Raw genomic sequence first — 18,116 nt, 5'->3', positions numbered from 1 at the left:
ATTACCAAACGTACTGTGGTTTTCATCTTAAATCCTCCAAGGGGGTGTTTTAAAAAAAAAAAATATTTTCTCAAGTAATTGAATATATTCACAGAGGTGCAACATAGAGCAATAAAAGAAAATCAGTTGTTACCAGTAGAGTAAAAGAGAATTTGAATTCTTTTATGCCCAAAGGCTGTTCTACAAACCTTCCAAAAAATCTTTTCTAAAACTAGCCAAATCATTGTGGAAATAAGTTTCAACTACACCCCACTGTAACAACATAACACAGTGTTTCCTTCTCCATTCATAATTACTATGAATTTCTTTCCCTTCTTGAAATACCTGAACTTTCATAAAAATTTTTTGAATGCCCAATTTCGGAACTTATCAAGTACAACTGTCTTATAATATTTAACAAGTTAAATTCAGTAAGTTGTAAAAAAAGTTATAGCACCTACTGATGTTACAGCACAGTAATGTTCTCATTATTGGAGCAAAAGTAAAAAATCTTAATTCACAAATAATCAAAACAAGTTGAAAAATGAACTAAGGATACCTGCTGAAGACCTCATATTTTAATGATATAGCTGTCCAATTGCATTTTAAACTGTTTTAGAAACACTTTCTCTGTCTCAGAAAGACAGTAGTTGTAAATTTGCCTGCCATTCTTAACTACAGTTTGCCTTATGCTGAAGAAAATGATATCTACATCTACTAGATGGACAATGTTCAGAATTTCAACAATAGAGGAATGCATTTTGAAACTGGACACAGCTGCCTGTTTCTGTAGTAATTCTGAATCCCATCACTTGTCTACTCAACAGTATAATAAAATCCTGCAGTGACATTCATTTCTGCCTAGAAGGATCCACACAGCAGTTGGGTGTGGGGTCATCTCTAGAGAACTTCTCTGTGCTTCAATTAACCAGCCCACTTCACAAAGCACAATACCAAGGAACAGAGAAGATATAAAAACACCTACATATTCTTGTTTCACTGACAATCCTTTCAAAAACATCAGACAATAGAATTGTTGACCGTGTCAATTTCCATAGAAAAAGATGCTTATCATTTAGAAAGCTACCACTGAACAAATATCCAAAGATTCCACAGTAAGTGGGATATTAAGGACCAAAAGCTAGAGTATTTGGTTGCTATAATCAAATCTATAAAGAAAATTACAACAGAAAAGATACTGGAACAAGATATCTGTCAGGCAGTATTTGCCTGAGAGACAAATCCCATGAGATTGCAGTACAATACCTGAATGAATGAACAGGGCTTTGAATGAAAAACTATCCTCTGAGCCACCCTGGGCACCCTCAGTCATCTGCTTTGTTCCACCCTGATATCAGGTACAACAGATCCACAGATACTGCACTATAACGAGCACCACTGCCCAAAAATGTACACACAATTCCACAGCACTCTACTGCCACAGCAAGCAACTCAAATCTTTTACAGCAAACCAAGAGTCAGGGTTTAAGAGAGAAAACACAAAGAACAAGGTGAAAAGGTTCTTTTAAGAACACCAGAGGATAGGAACACAGCACTACTAATTAAAAATACTTGCATGCTTGAGTAGATTTTAAACAAGTCAGTTTCTAGATTAAAATGTCACACAACAAAAACACTTTACACTTTTATAATTTCTTATTCACAGTTCCAAAATAGTTCTTCAAAAGTAAAAATAATTAATAGTATTCAGCCTTTGAATTTATTCAGGAGGGGATACGAAATACAATATAATTTCCCAAATGAGTTTTTTTTTTTGTTGCTGAAGTGTTTCCTCCTCGCAGTTGGGCAGTTGTGTTTGTCTCCTGTCTGGCAGCTGTGCTCAGGCTGCAGCCCCTGTGCCCTGCACAAAGCACATTTCCCTGTTCCAAGGTCTGCAGCCCTCGTGCCTCTCACAGGCTCCGCGCGCGCTCGCTCAGCTGAACAGATGTCACCAGAGTTCCCTTCTGCACACAACAAGTGTCTGTGTGGGGGGGAATAATGTTCTCAGCATAAGAGCACAAATGCTACTTGAAGATTTTTATAAGCCTTTCTACTGCCCTTTGCATCCAAAGAAACAAACAATTTGCAAAGAGAGATTTCAAGAAAGTACTAAATGTTCCAGTTAAGGTTCAAGTGTTGAACAGATTTTCTCAGGAATTATTCAACATATGAATATTAAGAGCTTTCAAATCCTAACAAAGGCTGTAATGTGAAAATAGTACTTTAAACAGATGGAAAAAAAATTAAAATAATGTCATTAAGACATATCTGACAAAGCTGTGGAATATACATCTGGGCGTTCATGTGTCACACCAACTGCCTATGATAACCGGTGCTTTATCAGCTACATTTAAATTAAAATTCTTGTTAGGATCACTAAAGTAATTAACTGTGTTTATGCAGAAACACCAGTGAACTCTGTCATAACTTCTATAACGTATGCAGGAGTTCTACTTTTAACACCATACATCCTCCTCATCCTGCAACAAGCAAGGATGGATATGCAAACTTTTTAGTCTCAAATCTGGCACCAAATCCCACCCATAGCAAACACTAGTAGATGCCAGTGCTTCCCATGTTCCAACCTCTGCAAGCAGTGGCAGACATGGTGCCTTGCCCTTCTTACCATTTCAAAAAAGCAAATAAAGGAAATTAAGACACAGTAATTTTTAAGCTGCAATGGAAGCAAAAAACCAAAAAGCATCTGGGAAAGAATACAGAGGTAGTGAAGCATTTCACTGTGCTGGACAGCCTACCTCACATCAAGGGTCACTAGACACAGATTGTCCTATCCCCACATCCTACCTGTTGCTCCATGCATTTATCTATGTTTAACAGAGTAGTATTGCTTTCTTCCCTTTGTGTATGCAGGCAAACATATGTCCAAGGAATAACAGCAAAAAATATGTATTTGACCCTACAATAACTCATGCACTCAGTTTCTATTACATGGCTTGAGCTTCCTAAAATACTTACATTTATCCTAAGTACTACAAAGGAAGTAATATATCTCTGATCCATTGGAAATAAAAGACATACAAAATATATTTGAAGAAACTCAGATGGTGATATTCTGTCCCAACAACCAACATGACTATTTTTTCCTAGGATTTATCTAGCTGGTACAGAATCAAATGCAATAAAGGAGTAAAGTTATACATTTGATATACTGAAAAGAGGATGTATGCAACATTCACCACCAATTCTGAAACATCTCAGAATAGTATCAGGTTATCTTCATGCAAAATTCAAGTAGTCCTGAGCACTCTCTTCTCCCTGGTAATCCTGACTCTACCCAAAACTTCCTTGCTGTCCATAGTGCCCAGTGCATCATTGCCCAGCTTCTCCTCTAAAGAGCTGACCATCAAGTTGCAGGCAAACAAGTCTCTGGTGTAATTTCTCCAGCATGGAACTCAACCCTTCAGAAATCCTAACTAAGATGTCCTGTAACAATGGTTTAAAAAAAAAAAAAAAAAACCTTTACAGAAATACTTTATGGTTTAGCTGCTTCCCTCCTTTCCCCCATATTTTTCTTCCCTTTTTTTAAGAGGAAGCCTGGAGATTTAGATTTCTTTAGGAGGTAGGGTTGTGTAAGTAACAGCAATTTTGATTTCTACTGTGAATGTTTTAACTAAAAATCTTCACTTAATTGTTCCTACACAAGCATAGTTTACACATGCTCCTAACAATAACTGTCAACAGGGTAAGGAGAGAAACATTAATGGGATAAAATGCAGATGTATCAGTCTAGCTTTTATAAATAAAGCAGTAGGAAGAAAATCAGCCATGCCATTTTAAACACAATCAAATGCTTTTCTTTTAAAGAAGTTTATTACTAGAAAATTGCAACCACTTTTATGAAAACTGTGAAGATACACACACTAAATTCTACAACAACACTTTGCAAAAACCCTTGAGAGTCCTCTCTACTTACAAGTGTATTTAAACTTGCTAGTTCTAAACATACTTCTGCCAAGAGTCATCTTGCCTAGAACTAGAACTGACAAATAACTGAGGGATTTCAATATTAGTGACTAACATGCTTATTTCCCACCTGATTGAACACAGAAATTTGCTGGACAAACATTAACCATCTAAGCTTACTAGGCATCCCCAAATCTCAAGTAGAAAAATAAGAAAATCATGCAATGTAGTAACTTGTAAAAGGTACCATGATATCCACTGTAGTATTTTCTCCCCTAAAAACAGGACCATGTCCCTAAAAACTAATTCTATAATCACCTTGAAATGGAGGCAGAAAGAATTCCAATCCTCATATCAGCATGTAACTAGTCACACAAAGACAAAGCAGTTTCTTTAATGGAAGAGTAGTGGAGAAGCTGTAGGAGGTAAACATTAAAACCCTTTTGCATACTGTGAGAAACTAGACTACAATATGTTGAGAATTTGAAGAAAGAAAACAGTGAAAACTCTGTTCCCTTAAAGCTGGCTCATTTAATGTTGTCTGATATTACTACTTTGACACATTTCCCTCAAAACTAGGCAGACAATTCAGGCAAAACTGACATCTCACATTGTGCTCTTTGTGGTGTTACAAAAGAGGTTTGTCCATCATAGGGCCCATGCAGAAGGTCATCCTGGTCCACAGAAGAAATAAAGTATATATCCAGTCTGCCAAGTAAACTGAAGGGCAGGCTATGGAACTTTGGCATTGTTAAATGCAGTATGATTTGCAATGAAATGTTTTTTGTAAGGCAAAAGAAGACAAAAAGTAAACCTTAAGAGGAAAAAAAAAAAAAAAAGTGTATCTTCACTTTTGTAAATTAACTTCATTGGACATTGAAGTAGCAGTGAATTTCCCAGATATACCAAATATTCCAGTGAACACACCAATCAGCCTGGTGAGCAAAGTGAGACAGACTAAGTCCTATCAGCACAGAACATGATTGACCAAATTCTTAAATTTTGTTTACAATGAAATACTTGTGATCTAGTCATTTTGGTGCTGACTTCAAGTTTGCTGAAGATGGATTCAGTTCCATGACATAGATTGTTTATAAAGATATTTAACAGTATTGGCCATACCACCAACTTCTTGGGAACTCCACATTACAACCAGTCTGACTTGGAGCCATTACCCACACTGTCTGAACTGCAGCCACTTCTTGTCCTATCTTGTCTTTTGTCTGTCCAGCTTGTATCTCACTTTTTCAACAAAAAAATTTAAGAGAAACTGTGATGAACACCTTGCTAAAATAAAAAGTAGATGACCTCATCCTCTATCCTTGGATTTCTGCTTGCCACTAATTTACAAATTTCTTGGTCTTGGCATCTTCTGCCACTTGGAACACCAGGCTTGCTTTTGCATTCCTAAGAGAACCTCTGCAGGTCCAAGAAGTATCTATGTATTTCTTTCTGGGAATTGTTTTGCCCCCTTTTATTTTTGCACTTGAGTTCTTTCAGTAGCACATTTAAATAAGACTGTTTAAAAACATTTAAGTGTTTGTTTTCATGTCTATTCCTATTCCCACTTAGGAGAATTGGACTACTCTTTGTACTGCAGGAAGGCTGTCTCTGAAAATGTCTCAGTACTCTTCCAAGTAGCAACTTTATTGTCCAAGGAAGTCTCCCAGGGGATCCTTATCAGGAGTTCCCTGATCAAGTTGAGCAACATGTACTATGCCAAATTCATTCCTTGGATGATAGGAAGGTAGATACAAAAAAAAAGAAAATTCACTTGAATTAATAAATTCAAAGGAAAGAGTAAATATTTGTCCATATTTAAGTCCCAAGCACTACATTTTCTAGTAAACCACTGTGCAATCAAATCCCAATGAGAGAAGAGTTACCTTAAAAAAAGCGGGCCAAAGGCTTTTTAAGTGAGTTGCACAAAGTAGTACAAAATAGAAAAATATACAAAAAATATAACTTAATCTGGATGTCCTCTCTTCGTAAGCTATTCAATTTCAGTCAGATCACTTTAGATCAGTTAGAAATGTCAGTACAAAATAATAAATCTAAACAATTGTTTGAGTGACAGCCAAGCAATCATATATTACTTTTAGACATAATAGGACATTAATCATTTAAAGCATGTGAACATGAATAAGTTATTTTTTAAGAAATTGAATTCAATTAAAAGAGAAACATGGTGAAGCAAAAAAAGAAAAAAAAAAAAAAAAAATCATTTTTTTCTTACTCTCCCCAAAGGCTTCTTTTACTAAAATTCAGAAAGAAACCTTTGTCTTCTTCAAATGATAAAGCTTTTCAGCAGGACACAATACACAAAGGCAGAACTTCTGTTAAACAGTGCTCTCTTGTGGTTCTGTGCATCAGTGAAAGATAAAATCATTGTATAAAGGTAGTCACAGCCTAAAATGTCTTGTCGTCAAGTCTAACTCAAAATTAGTTCCTCAGACTTGGATTTCATTTAGCTTTAATTTTTCTAGCATGTCAATAACCTCATATTTAAAGACCACCTTTAGATACTGTATTCAAAGCAAAGTACGAAATAAATTTTAAAAATACCTATTAAAAATTTCAACCTTGGTTATAAACTAAATTCACGATTGACAATATCTGCAATACCAGGATGGCTGTCAATGCATCAATTCTCACAAATTCTATTGGCAGAATTTCTGCATGTCATGGCATACATATATATATATATATATACACACACACACATATATGTGTGTATATATATATATATAGAGAGAGAGAGAGAGAGAGAGAGAGAGAGAGAAGTTACTCAAATGCATCGCCTAGATCTCATAGCTACAATACAATACAGTCTAATTCTTAAAATGAAGATCTTACTTTAACTTGCTGGGAACAATGTTTAGACTGGTCCCCATGTCCACTTTTTTCTACAGCGTGTAAAGAGCATGCTACTCGCTATCCCACGTAACTAAAACATTTGAAATTAACAGGAATAATTAATCCAAATTACTAGTTATATGTACTTTGGTTATAAAGTTTAGAAGGAATGCATCATTCCATTTCTATAGTTACTTTGAAAGCGCTTTTCCATTTATTCCAAACCTCACCACATACTAACAGCAGGGCTATCGGGGAGAAGTGAAGGGTTATGTAGGAGAAGCGACGCCCGTGTGACTGACCTGCTGGCCCTGGCAGGTGCCGGGATCGCTCCCGCCGGGAGTGTCCGGGGTGGCTGCCAGCTGCAGGGGCGCGCTGCGGGAGCCGGCCAGGGGCGGCAGGGGAGCGCGCCGCTTCTTGGGCAGCGGGGCGGGCAGCGTGCTGGAGCCGCTCTGCCTGCACACCGCGCCGGCCCTCGCCAGGAACGCTGCCCGCGGCTGGCTCATCAGCGGGGTCGCTGGGGCGCTGGCAGCCTTGAGGGGTGGGAATAAAAGAAACCAGAGTTGCGGGTGTTTTCTGGAAAATAATCTACAGGGTTGATTGCTTGTTCCTTATACAAAGTTACGCCTTACTTGTTCTCTTTTCTTCTTGTTTCGTTGAAAAAAGCTGAAAAATCCTTTGTTTTCTTTCTCCTTCAGAGCATCTATGTTTTCAGATTGGTAGGAGCCTAAATAGGAAACAATAGTTCTAGATGTTATTTCATACAGAGATTATTTCTCCTGCACTCTTACTATTTCACCATATCATAAACCTCCTGCAATGATACACAAAACACATCATAAATCACCCACATCAATAATTTTTCTAGGTGCTGCAAAACAACCAGTTTGCCTATCATCCATGTTCTTCTCTCCTTCTCAGAACTCAGGGCACACGAGTTTCAGCTGCTCTTAATACCAGCACTTATTCCGGCCCACCCCACTAGTCATATGCTATGGTTCAAATCACAAAGCTAGCAAAAGGGAAAAAGAGCTTCAGACTTTTCAGCTCTCCATTTCTGCTGGCTAAAATTTATGGCAAAAGGTGAAGTGGGACAAGCCAAGCCCCAGCCTGCACATGGTGTAACTATGGAGAAAGATCACCCAAACAATCTGCGTGGCAGTCATGGTGAACACAGCCAAATCTCTTCTGACTATCTTGCAGAATTTATCCTGCTTAAATTGCTTTATTCATGCAGGGGGCAGAAGACTTGTAAATATCATGACTGACTTTTTTAAAATTTTACCAGAATGAACTTTCTTAAAGAAATCTTTTTGAATGCAAACGTAATGAGCAACAGAAATCAGCAAGCCTGTTAAAAGTATCAATATAAACATGACCCTAAATTGATCTAGGGTAAAACCATACAAAAATACTTTATATATAGCTGTGTATATCAAATTCTGCACTACCATTTGCAATATGCATTTAAGACAGGACAGAGATATTACTTATTATTGTCACAGTTAAGCAGATGCATGATAGGAGCAGGGGCTAATGTCCTGTAAGGGCTAAGTTTCACTGTCTGTTTCAGTAAATCATACCTTGAAAGGATGGTAAATTTAAATCAACTGGTGATGAGGCTACAGAAAGACAAAAACAAAGACAGAAAATATTAATCTGAATCAAGGATATAGTAACAACATACAAAGACAAAGCCAAGCTGGATCTTCAACATCAGGGAAAATTTACTCTGGGTATTTTGCAGAAGTAAAAGAATGTGCATCTTTACCACCTCATACTTAAATCATTCAAGAACTTGAGCCTGAAGACATGCAACAGAGACTCAGCTGTGTACATAAATAGGGAGGTTCCACTTATATTTCTGAAGCAAAGAGAGAAATCAGTATGTAGAACAGTTTGCTCTGGTTTGGATGGTTAGGCAGTCCAAACTTGGAAAAAAAAAAGAGGAATGTAAATTTAAAATATAATATTAATTAAATAAAATTTGAATTTAAATTCTATGAAGTAAAAGATGCACCTCACCATTTACTTTCATAAAGATAATGGAAAATTCAGAGCTTTGAACCTGCCTGCAAAATTGAAATGCTTAATTACTTTTTCAAGAGAAATGAAGAATATCTAAATTTCCTAGCAGGGCACTGCTGTGCAGAAAGCATATATGCTGTGGTGTGCTCTCCTAAGGACATTTTCTTCAAGTGAAACACACATCATATCATGAAAAAGCAGCTTTTCCAGTCTGTAGATGAAAGCAGTAAATAACCAGACAAAGAAACAAATAATGCACTTGGGAACACACATAGTCAAAGCAACACATTTAGGCAAGTTAAAATATGTTGGTTTCCAGTGTGGAAGAGCAAGATATTTCATTTCTGTTTTCTCTGGGGAAAAATGAAATACTGTCCAAATCTGTCATTCTGACCCTTAGGAAGTAAACACAGAGACCTCTTGAAACTGCAACCACCAAACAGTAAGGTTACCACATTTTGGTAGAAAGAGGGGAAAAGACAAACAAAACCCCAACAAGCCTCACAAGTTTTAAACAGAAATAAAATCAAGCAAACAAAACATTTGTCAATACCCAGAGTGAGTCAATCAATATTACTGCTTTCTACACTGAGATGAAATTTCCTGCAAGAAATGCCTGAAATGGAACAAACCACACCGTACAAAAATTTTAATTACAGTATAGTAAACTGGCCACCTGTCCAAAAGAAGTTAAAATCTGGCCTAGGAATATCTGTACAAATATTAGAAAGTTAGTGCATTGCATCCCTGTCAGACCAGAATTAAAAAGACAATTACAATTCCTTCACAATCTATAAAATCAGCAAGCAGCACTCAGAAATATAATTAAGACCAATAAAATATGCTAGTGCTTTTAAAATTTTAAATTATTTTAAAGAAAACTAATTTCGTCTAACATTTGTGTTCTTTTCATCATTATGTCATGTAGGAGCTAAGGGAAATAGAGTGTTGGAGTTTTTGGGGAAGGTGTGAGGGAAGGAAAATAAGACTTTACATTTAAGTAAGGATTTGTACTCAGCTAACTCTGCTGGTACTGAACACTTGGTTAGAAAATAAAAATTTTACACAGCACTTCTGTAAACAAAAGTCCAGGTACATATGAGTCAGTTTCAATTTTGTGGAAAATCAATGAAATATATATTAAATGTCTAGAAAGTATTTTCATAGGTAAAAAACCCAACAACATGTACACCATTATTAAGCAATTATCTTTTCTATAACAGCAGCTTACAAAAGTTCTTACCTTGACTGACATCCATGGCATACAGCTCTCTCAGTCCAAGGTCATTAAGAGATTTTGTCATATCAAGGGGTTCTTGAGACTGGTAACTCTTCAGTAGCAGAGTGTGAGAAGGATCAAACTCACATTTGCTACAGATAACAGGTATGAGTTCTTGAAGGGGTGAATGTGGACTAACTCTTACTACTGTTTTCTGTGTCTTCTTGTAGTTTATCACTACCCTCACTGTTTGCTAAAGAGAAGAAAATTCCAATAAATACCGGCACAAATTCTGAAAGAAATCACGTTTTTACAACAGCCTCACAGTAATCACCAGACTTCCAACTTGACCAGTGCTGCAGGTTCAGAAACATCACACAAGAAAGAACTGTTTTGCTATTCCCTTCCATGCAGGAAAAGGACATGTGAAGCAGACTGCCTTCCCCTTCACAGTGCCATTTGCCTGTACAGCAAATGCAGGGTTACATGGGCAGCCTTAGAAGGCAGGTGATGAGCCACAAGCAAGTGCCTGGGAACACGTGTGTAGGAGGAAAGCAGAAGGGCAGCAGAAGAGCTCTCCTGACCCTCTGTAAGTACTTTAGATAAATTAAAAGTCAGTATTTTCTACATAGCACAATGACAAAGGTGGAAGGAAAGATTAAGGCAACATCCAGAAATTGGGTTAGTACTTCTTAAAGCTCTCTTCAGGGTATATAAAAAAATGCCAAGAGAGAACAGTATGTATTGAAGGAAAATGAACATACAATCAGAAGGGTACATATATCACAGCATGACAGATGGTACAAGATGTTGATTTTCAGTTTGTTCAAGGCTGTACTCAGCCACACTTCATCTGCAGGATTTTTCAGAAGGCCGATAAAGCATGGAACTTCAAATAATACTGTAATATTTCTTTCTTTCAGCAGCAAAAATGTTTGCTGAAACAAATTGACATGTATTTTAGCTAAGAGGAGCTTATCAAAAACAGACTAAAGTATTTCACAGAGCTTCAAGGTGAGATGATGAAAGATAACAGGAAACACTGAAACAAGAGGATGAGCTACCAGCTTAATTTGTTGAATACAACAGTAATTCTAATTTCTCAATATGCTTAATTTTAGTTCTCACCTCTGGTATAACTGGAGCAGGTTTCTTCTTATCCATTTGTTTTGCCTTTACAATGACCTTTTCCACTTCAAGCATTCCCACTGGTGTGTTGGGTTTGAATTTAATCTGGCTATTTTCTGCTGATACCAACTCTATGGTATAACTTGATGGATTTAAATGATACTGTGCACAGAGAAAGATCAGCAAGTCCATCATGGGCTTCCTGTAAAAGACAAATGGAACTGTCACAACAAATGACAATTAAGCAGGCTATAACAAGACGTGCTGTTAAACATTTAATTCAAGTCATCCTTTCCTTTCCAGGACTAAATAATTACTGCTAGACACTAACTTTAAATATCTTGCAGCTTTAAAAAACATAATTAAAAAAGAAGTCAGTCCCCAAATAGCCACTAAGAAGAAAATGAAACCAGTTTGCACAAAAGTATGCCAGTACCTGAACAGAGTGGGAACTTCTTGTTGTATGAAGCTTCTCCTGACGTCAACAGGGACATGAGGATTAGTTACCCCACAGTGGGAACTTTAACAGTGGTGATAAATACTCTGTTATTCGATAAGAACAGTTCTTTCACAAATCTTGGCATTTTGATACCCATTTTGAGTTACAAGGGGCTTTATTTTCAGAAAGACTGTGCATGAGCCACTTGGAAGATAGAGGAGAAGTTAAGTATGAGGAAGTCACATTTTAAGCAGGTCTTGTATCAGGGAATTATCCAGGTGCTTTACACCAACAGTGAGAAATCAGCTAAGTGACAATACAGTCAACAAATGCCATTTCTTGAGAAGCTCTGTGATGTAAGTCCTCCCCACAATGAAGAATGGCTAACAGAATTTTTCAGATGTGGTCAATATCTGCATGTCCTTGTTCCCTCAGTGTTTAATAAGGAACATGCAGAACAGGGTATTTAAGCTAGGCTGAGGATTTCCAGTTGCTACTGAAGTACATTTAATAAAGTTGTACTATAAACAGAAATGTCACGGATGTTTAATTAGACCAAAAGAGGGAGAATGTCCTAACTTTGCATGTTATGGAACTGAATTAGGTTACAGCACTATCATATCATTCCTCAATAGGTTTTTTTTTTTAATTGGGTTTGGACAATTTCATTGTGACACCCTCTACACCTTTGAGTTACAACTATGTACCGGGAAATCCATCACCTGCTCTGTCTCACAAGGATATTATGAAAATAAAAGTCAGTGAAGCAATCAAATAGCATGTTGAAAAAAATGCTGACGTGTCTCTGAGAAAATTAATACAGGGTTTGGCCTGGTATGGCTTTATCAGAAATCTTAAATTCTAGATGTAATCTCATAACAGAGGCAAGTTTTCCGGTAGCACAGCCAAATGTGGAAATAGCTTCTACAAAGAACCATCAGATTAAGCAGAATTCTAGATAACAAAGATCATGAATATATTTATTAAGCAGCAAGTTAAAGCAGACTTCTCACATGATACAGTTCTGTAAAAATAATTAAGAATGACTCAATATTAACACCTATTGTGAACACTGAATGTTTCCTCTTCAATTTACCCTAAAACAACATTCCTGTTTCTCTTCATCTTAAAGGACAAATGTTCCATAAGCAAACTGTCTTCTGATTTCTAGCAGGAGGGCTGGACTCTCTGGTGCACATGCTGCACTTCCAGCAGATAACTGTTTGAAAGCTGACAGATACAGATATTTCCTTTCCAGAAGAAAGCTTCTGCCTACACAAGTGGCAGGAGAACACTTGCCTCAGGAGACAAAGGCAGGAGGAACAATAGAACAAAAAAACATACAGAATTGCTACTCCAATGTGTGAAAAAGCAGTTATCAGATGGTCTGAAGAGGTACAGGAGAATGTAATATGTTTTCACCTAGATGATATAAACAGCCTGAGGAATGCCAAGTGAAATGCAGAACAACAACTGCTCCTCCCTCTTCACGCTGCTAAACGAGGAAGTTTGCTTCCATGCATCTCCAGTATACAGCACAACCCTCTTCAGTTACAAGACAGAAGGAGGGAATACTTGTACTTGAAGATTTCTTGTACTTCTAATCCCTAATAAAACAAGTAAATCCATCCCACCCCAAGAAGAAAAGGGCAGCAAATGCAAATCTCATCATTGCCCCATCTCACTGGGGGCAGAGGAGGGCAGGGCCAGGGAGGAAGGAGCCAGAGGAGGCTGCAGACACTGCTGTGACCTTTCTGGTTACCAGCGTATCCAGTAAGTTACTTGTTACCTTTTTACTGGTGAATTTTTATACAATGACTGGTTTAAAAGCTGCCCTTCAGTTATTGGAGAGGAGTAAGAATATTAAAATGACCGGAGCAAGAACTGACAAGCAAGGATCCCGGAAAGCCATTCCATAGAAATGCATCAGTGAGGGGCACACCCTCACTAACCAGAGCCACAGTGAATGACTGACAAGTGAGAAACTGATGCTCACAGGAGGCCATACCTCAGAGTGTATCATCTGCTTGTCCTCCTTTATCTAACTTCAGTAAAATATTTATTTGGAACTTAATTACATTAAATTACTCTAGGTTTTCTGGAAATCTCTGAGCAGAAATGTATTTACATATTCAGACTTCTACATAATCAGGATTTTTATCTTACTAACACCTTGCTTTGTGTTACATAGCTCTTACTATCCACTACGCCAAAGCAGGGAGAAAACCAACTCAATCTGAAAAAGTTTCTTCTAGTGGACAATGGCATTTATGCACACAGCTGTTAAAATTCACCGTTTTACTTTTTCTACTATGACATTTAAAAGGTGCTCTTGGGACCTTCAGAGCTGCTCACCTCCAGTTACAAATGAGGAAAGAAGCAAAGTAACAATTTGTCTGTTTATGTCCTTTCTAGAGGGATCACACCTATTTGTTCACAATATATCACTACAAAGACAGAGCAAAGCTAGAACAAAAGAGAGTTTGAAACATATTTCACACTGGACTGCCAGTCCTGCACATCTCCCCTCATTCTGAGACAAGCCTAGCAGTGCTAATACTGGCTCTTACTTGCACAGCAGTCACTTATGAAATCAATCACAATACAGTATCTTGACTGAAAAATCCTGTAACTGTGGGATAATAAAACTGATTGGGAAATGAGGGCAATTCCTGATAAGCCTGTAAGGCCTGTCTTGAACACTGAGTAATTACACACAATGTAATCTGACCAAGTGAGAACAGATGCAACATTCCTTTCTGGCACTTTGTTCTGAGCAAAGCATGAGAGAGGGCCCATGGTAGTCATCAGTATGGACAAAGGGAGCAAAAAGAACAAGAAGCTCCTGACAGTGTACATACAGAGCCTCACATCTAAGAGGGTGTAAAAACAGAGGAAGGCATAATATTTACAGACTGCAGTATTCTTTGCTATAAATGTGCTGAAAAAAAAAAAAAAAAAAAAAAAAGAAAGCATAAACATCAAGTACTCACATTATTTCAGAAAATTTCTTCTGAGAAATAAAATCTCACATTTCAGTTATCCTGAAAATTACAGAGTCAGGGGGAGGTGTAAAAAGACCCACTGCAACTCTGGTGAACAAGCTGATATTTGATGTCTAAACAATAACCTCATGAACTCCAGCAAATGACAGTGTGCAAATAGACTCAAGCCAGATTTCATCTCTCATTAAGAAGTAGGTATAAGCACACATCTATAGTACCTGGTTTGAATGAATAAATAAGTCAGCCTGCTTGGTTTTAGTAAGAGAGACTTGGGCTATACACTAATACAAGACAATATACAAACAGGTTGTCTTATTTCAGCTTAGGATAACAATAAAGTGGCATCCAAATTGCTGTGATGCATACACAGCCTTGCACAGGACCCTTCTTAGCAGACCTGTGTTTTAGGTCCCAGGATTTTTCATTTCAGCTCAATAGTAAATGTTCAGGTTTTTCTGAACAAAAGGTGACTTGAGTTTACATGCACAACCTATCCTACCAATTAACAGTCTGAAATATGCATTTCAAACTAAAACCAGCTTAAGCAAAAACATAATTGTTATAAGAAACCCAGAGCTGTAGCTGTAAGGTTTTTCTTTGAAGCATTACAGATTTTGTCTGAAATAATGACATGTTTTTTGATGACTGCTAGTAGTCTACAGGTAGCAGTGCTGAGCAAGTGCTGAACACAACTTTGCACCCAAATAGGATGAACAAACTCATCTTTAACAAGCAAAACTTAAATGGGAAAATTCACTGAATCATAAAAATAGATATTTTATAGAGATTTTTAGTGATGACAAAAACAACAGATGTGGCTATGCATACTGACATGGACCACACAGAATTTCTGATGTATATTTATAATGTATAAAAAAAGATGTTTCCATATCTACCCCAAAATAATAGAATCACAGAATCATTTAGGTTGAAAAAGATCTTTAAGGTCATCTACTCCTTGACTCAGTGCTCCAAAGTCCCCCACTAAACCATGACCTCATGTATCATATCCACACATCTTTTAAATACCTTCAGGGATGGCAACTAAACCACCTCCCTAGGCTGCCTGTTCCAATGCTTCCCCTCCAAGAAGAAATTTTTCCTAATATCCAATCTAAAGCTCCCTTCAGGTCACTTCCTCTTATCCTATCACTTGTTATTTGGGAGAAGAGACAAACTCTGGCTACATCCCCCTTCCAGGTAGCTGCAGAGAGCAGTAAGGTCCCTCCTGAGCCTTTTCTCCGGGCTACACAGCCCCACCTCCCTCAGTAATCCCAACCCTCCTAAGACTTGTGATCCTGACCCTTCACTTTGCTGCTCTTCTTTGGACACACTTTATGTTCAGGCTTACACATTTTACCAAATGACTAAAACCTGGATAAAGGTTGAAGTAAACTCGAGCAAAAAAGTAAGATTACTGAAAAATATCATTCTGTGTAACATACCTCCCATTAACTGTAGTGTACTTGATCACATCTCCTGGCAGGACCACTGATAATTCAATATCTTTATCAATTACATTCTCTTTCTGTTCCATGATGAGGTTGGTTGGCTCTATGTTATCAAATGGAGAAATAGCAATGGATTTTGTTTCAGATGGAGGAGGTGGTGCTTTAGATTTTCTTCTGAAATAAACAGATAAAAATTAAAAATCAATTATGTATTTATATTTATACATACAATTCCAAACTGCCAAACTAACAAGTCTCAAAACAGAAACTAACAATACTTTATTCTTTTCTAAAGTAATATGTGCAACAAAAGGATAAGAGAATATCTTAAATATAGCATCAGTGGTGACAGAAGACATAACGGGCTAAAGCATCCATCACCAAAAAAAAAGCAACCAATAAATATCAAGCCAAAAAGAGTTCTGTAATGTACCATAAAAGAGTACATTAGTTGCTTGTTTTTTCTCCCTTGGGTTATGCAAAGACCCTATTTGTGCATTCTCCAAAGAGATTTACTGGATTAGTATAAACAGAAATATTGTATTATGCAGTATGAAGCCAATTGTACTACTTAATACAGTGTGCTTAATACAGGATAGATACTGGAGCAAATAGTGGCACTTTTCCTCCCAAATTTTTGTTCTGGTTATTAAAATTATTAAAATAAATCCCACCAGTTCTACATTATTTAATTTCTATACACAGTAATAAAATTACAGTATAATCAATTCTACCGTGTTGCAATATTTCCTGATATTTCCCTCACCTATGCTGATCTCCTATTTTAGTTTTCTCCATACCCTTTCCCCTGTCAGTGAACAGACAATTTACTCTTGAATACAAGGATTGTTCACTAAATAAACTGCACTTATTTCACTAAAAAAATTCTAAAACAGCATAAAACCCTCTGTATCTCTTAACATAAATTCTACAGTACAGTAAATTCTAATGCAGGACTCTCATTTCCTACAACATCTAGTCTAAGATCTCCCTTTATTTAAGTAACTCTCCACAATTAACCAATATATTCAGAAAGAAAATATACTATTATTAAGAATTTTACCATAAGAAACAAAACCAGAACACAGTCGGGACACATTATGTCACAAGAGCTTTTGAATTTCTTATAAACATTCTTGAATGGAGCCACATTACCAGAAAGTTAAAATACATTTCAACATAACATACATAGGTTCCAAAAATACGCTCATCATTTAGATGCAGCTGTAGCAGTTTGTTTACTTTAAATGTAAGAAATTAACCCCTGTAACTGTCCTACAGAATTCAAACAAAAACCCCCTAACATACAACTAGAAATACACGTTTCTTGAGAAAACAAAATTTAAAGTCACTCACAATGAAGAACAAACAAGGTCCAGAGTAGCATTGCAAAAAACAACTGTAACAAGGCTTCACATGACTGATCTGTTGCTGAAAGTACTTAGAGTTTTGAACTTCAGAACTCTGTGCGGAATAATTAACTATTCACAGCCCTCAGAGCTAATCAGGAGTACTCACAGGCCTCCAAAAACATTGAATGAGGATCCACATTCAAAATTTATACCTCCTTTCTCAATGTTTTACATTAGTTTGGTGTGCTCTATACGCAATGCATGATGTGCAACATGAGCTGAAAAATTAACTTTGGTCTCTATAGCAGCTTGCCTGGGTTTTTTCAGGGTTACATGAACATTGCAAAATGTATAAATCAAACTTCTTTGTATTCTTCCCCAGCTTCTTTGGGGGTTTTCTTGAAAGATATTTTGCTTTCATATAACTGCCAAATATAGATTATTGCTAGTACAGAGCATCAATACAACTATTAGAAATAAATAAAATCCCAAAACCATAAAAACTTACCCTATGACATTAATAACAAAAAACCCAAAGTGAACTAGTACTGCTTGTCCTCCCTTCTTTACTTTCTTGCATCTTTAACTTCAAATAACTTCAAGAGATTTCAAATGCTAGTGGACTCTATTTTCCATTAAGTATACAAATGCAATTTTATCACTGGAACTCTACTATCACCAGAATGCTTAATGAAACACAGCAATAAATGTGATTTATACATACAGTGTCTAGCA

At 36.9% G+C, this 18,116-nt stretch overlaps 1 protein-coding gene across 2 annotated transcripts in view; it reads right to left on the bottom strand.

Moving 5' to 3' along the window:
* Positions 1–18,116, bottom strand: part of COBLL1 (cordon-bleu WH2 repeat protein like 1) — a 75,033-nt gene that overhangs the window by 16,166 nt on the left and 40,751 nt on the right. For both annotated transcript variants that reach the window (XM_079310991.1, XM_079310992.1), the window contains exons 2-7: positions 16,024–16,203; positions 11,135–11,336; positions 10,031–10,259; positions 8,343–8,381; positions 7,392–7,486; positions 7,062–7,292 (exon numbers count right to left, since the gene is read on the bottom strand). In XM_079310991.1, coding sequence (XP_079167117.1) covers positions 7,062–7,292; positions 7,392–7,486; positions 8,343–8,381; positions 10,031–10,259; positions 11,135–11,336; positions 16,024–16,203 — 976 coding nt within the window. The remainder of the gene's footprint in view (positions 1–7,061; positions 7,293–7,391; positions 7,487–8,342; positions 8,382–10,030; positions 10,260–11,134; positions 11,337–16,023; positions 16,204–18,116) is intronic.

This window comes from Erithacus rubecula (genome assembly GCF_903797595.1).
Source record: "Erithacus rubecula genome assembly, chromosome: 8".
In the NCBI taxonomy this organism is placed as follows: Eukaryota; Metazoa; Chordata; class Aves; order Passeriformes; family Muscicapidae; genus Erithacus; species Erithacus rubecula.
This window is presented reverse-complemented; position numbering and strand designations above follow the sequence as displayed.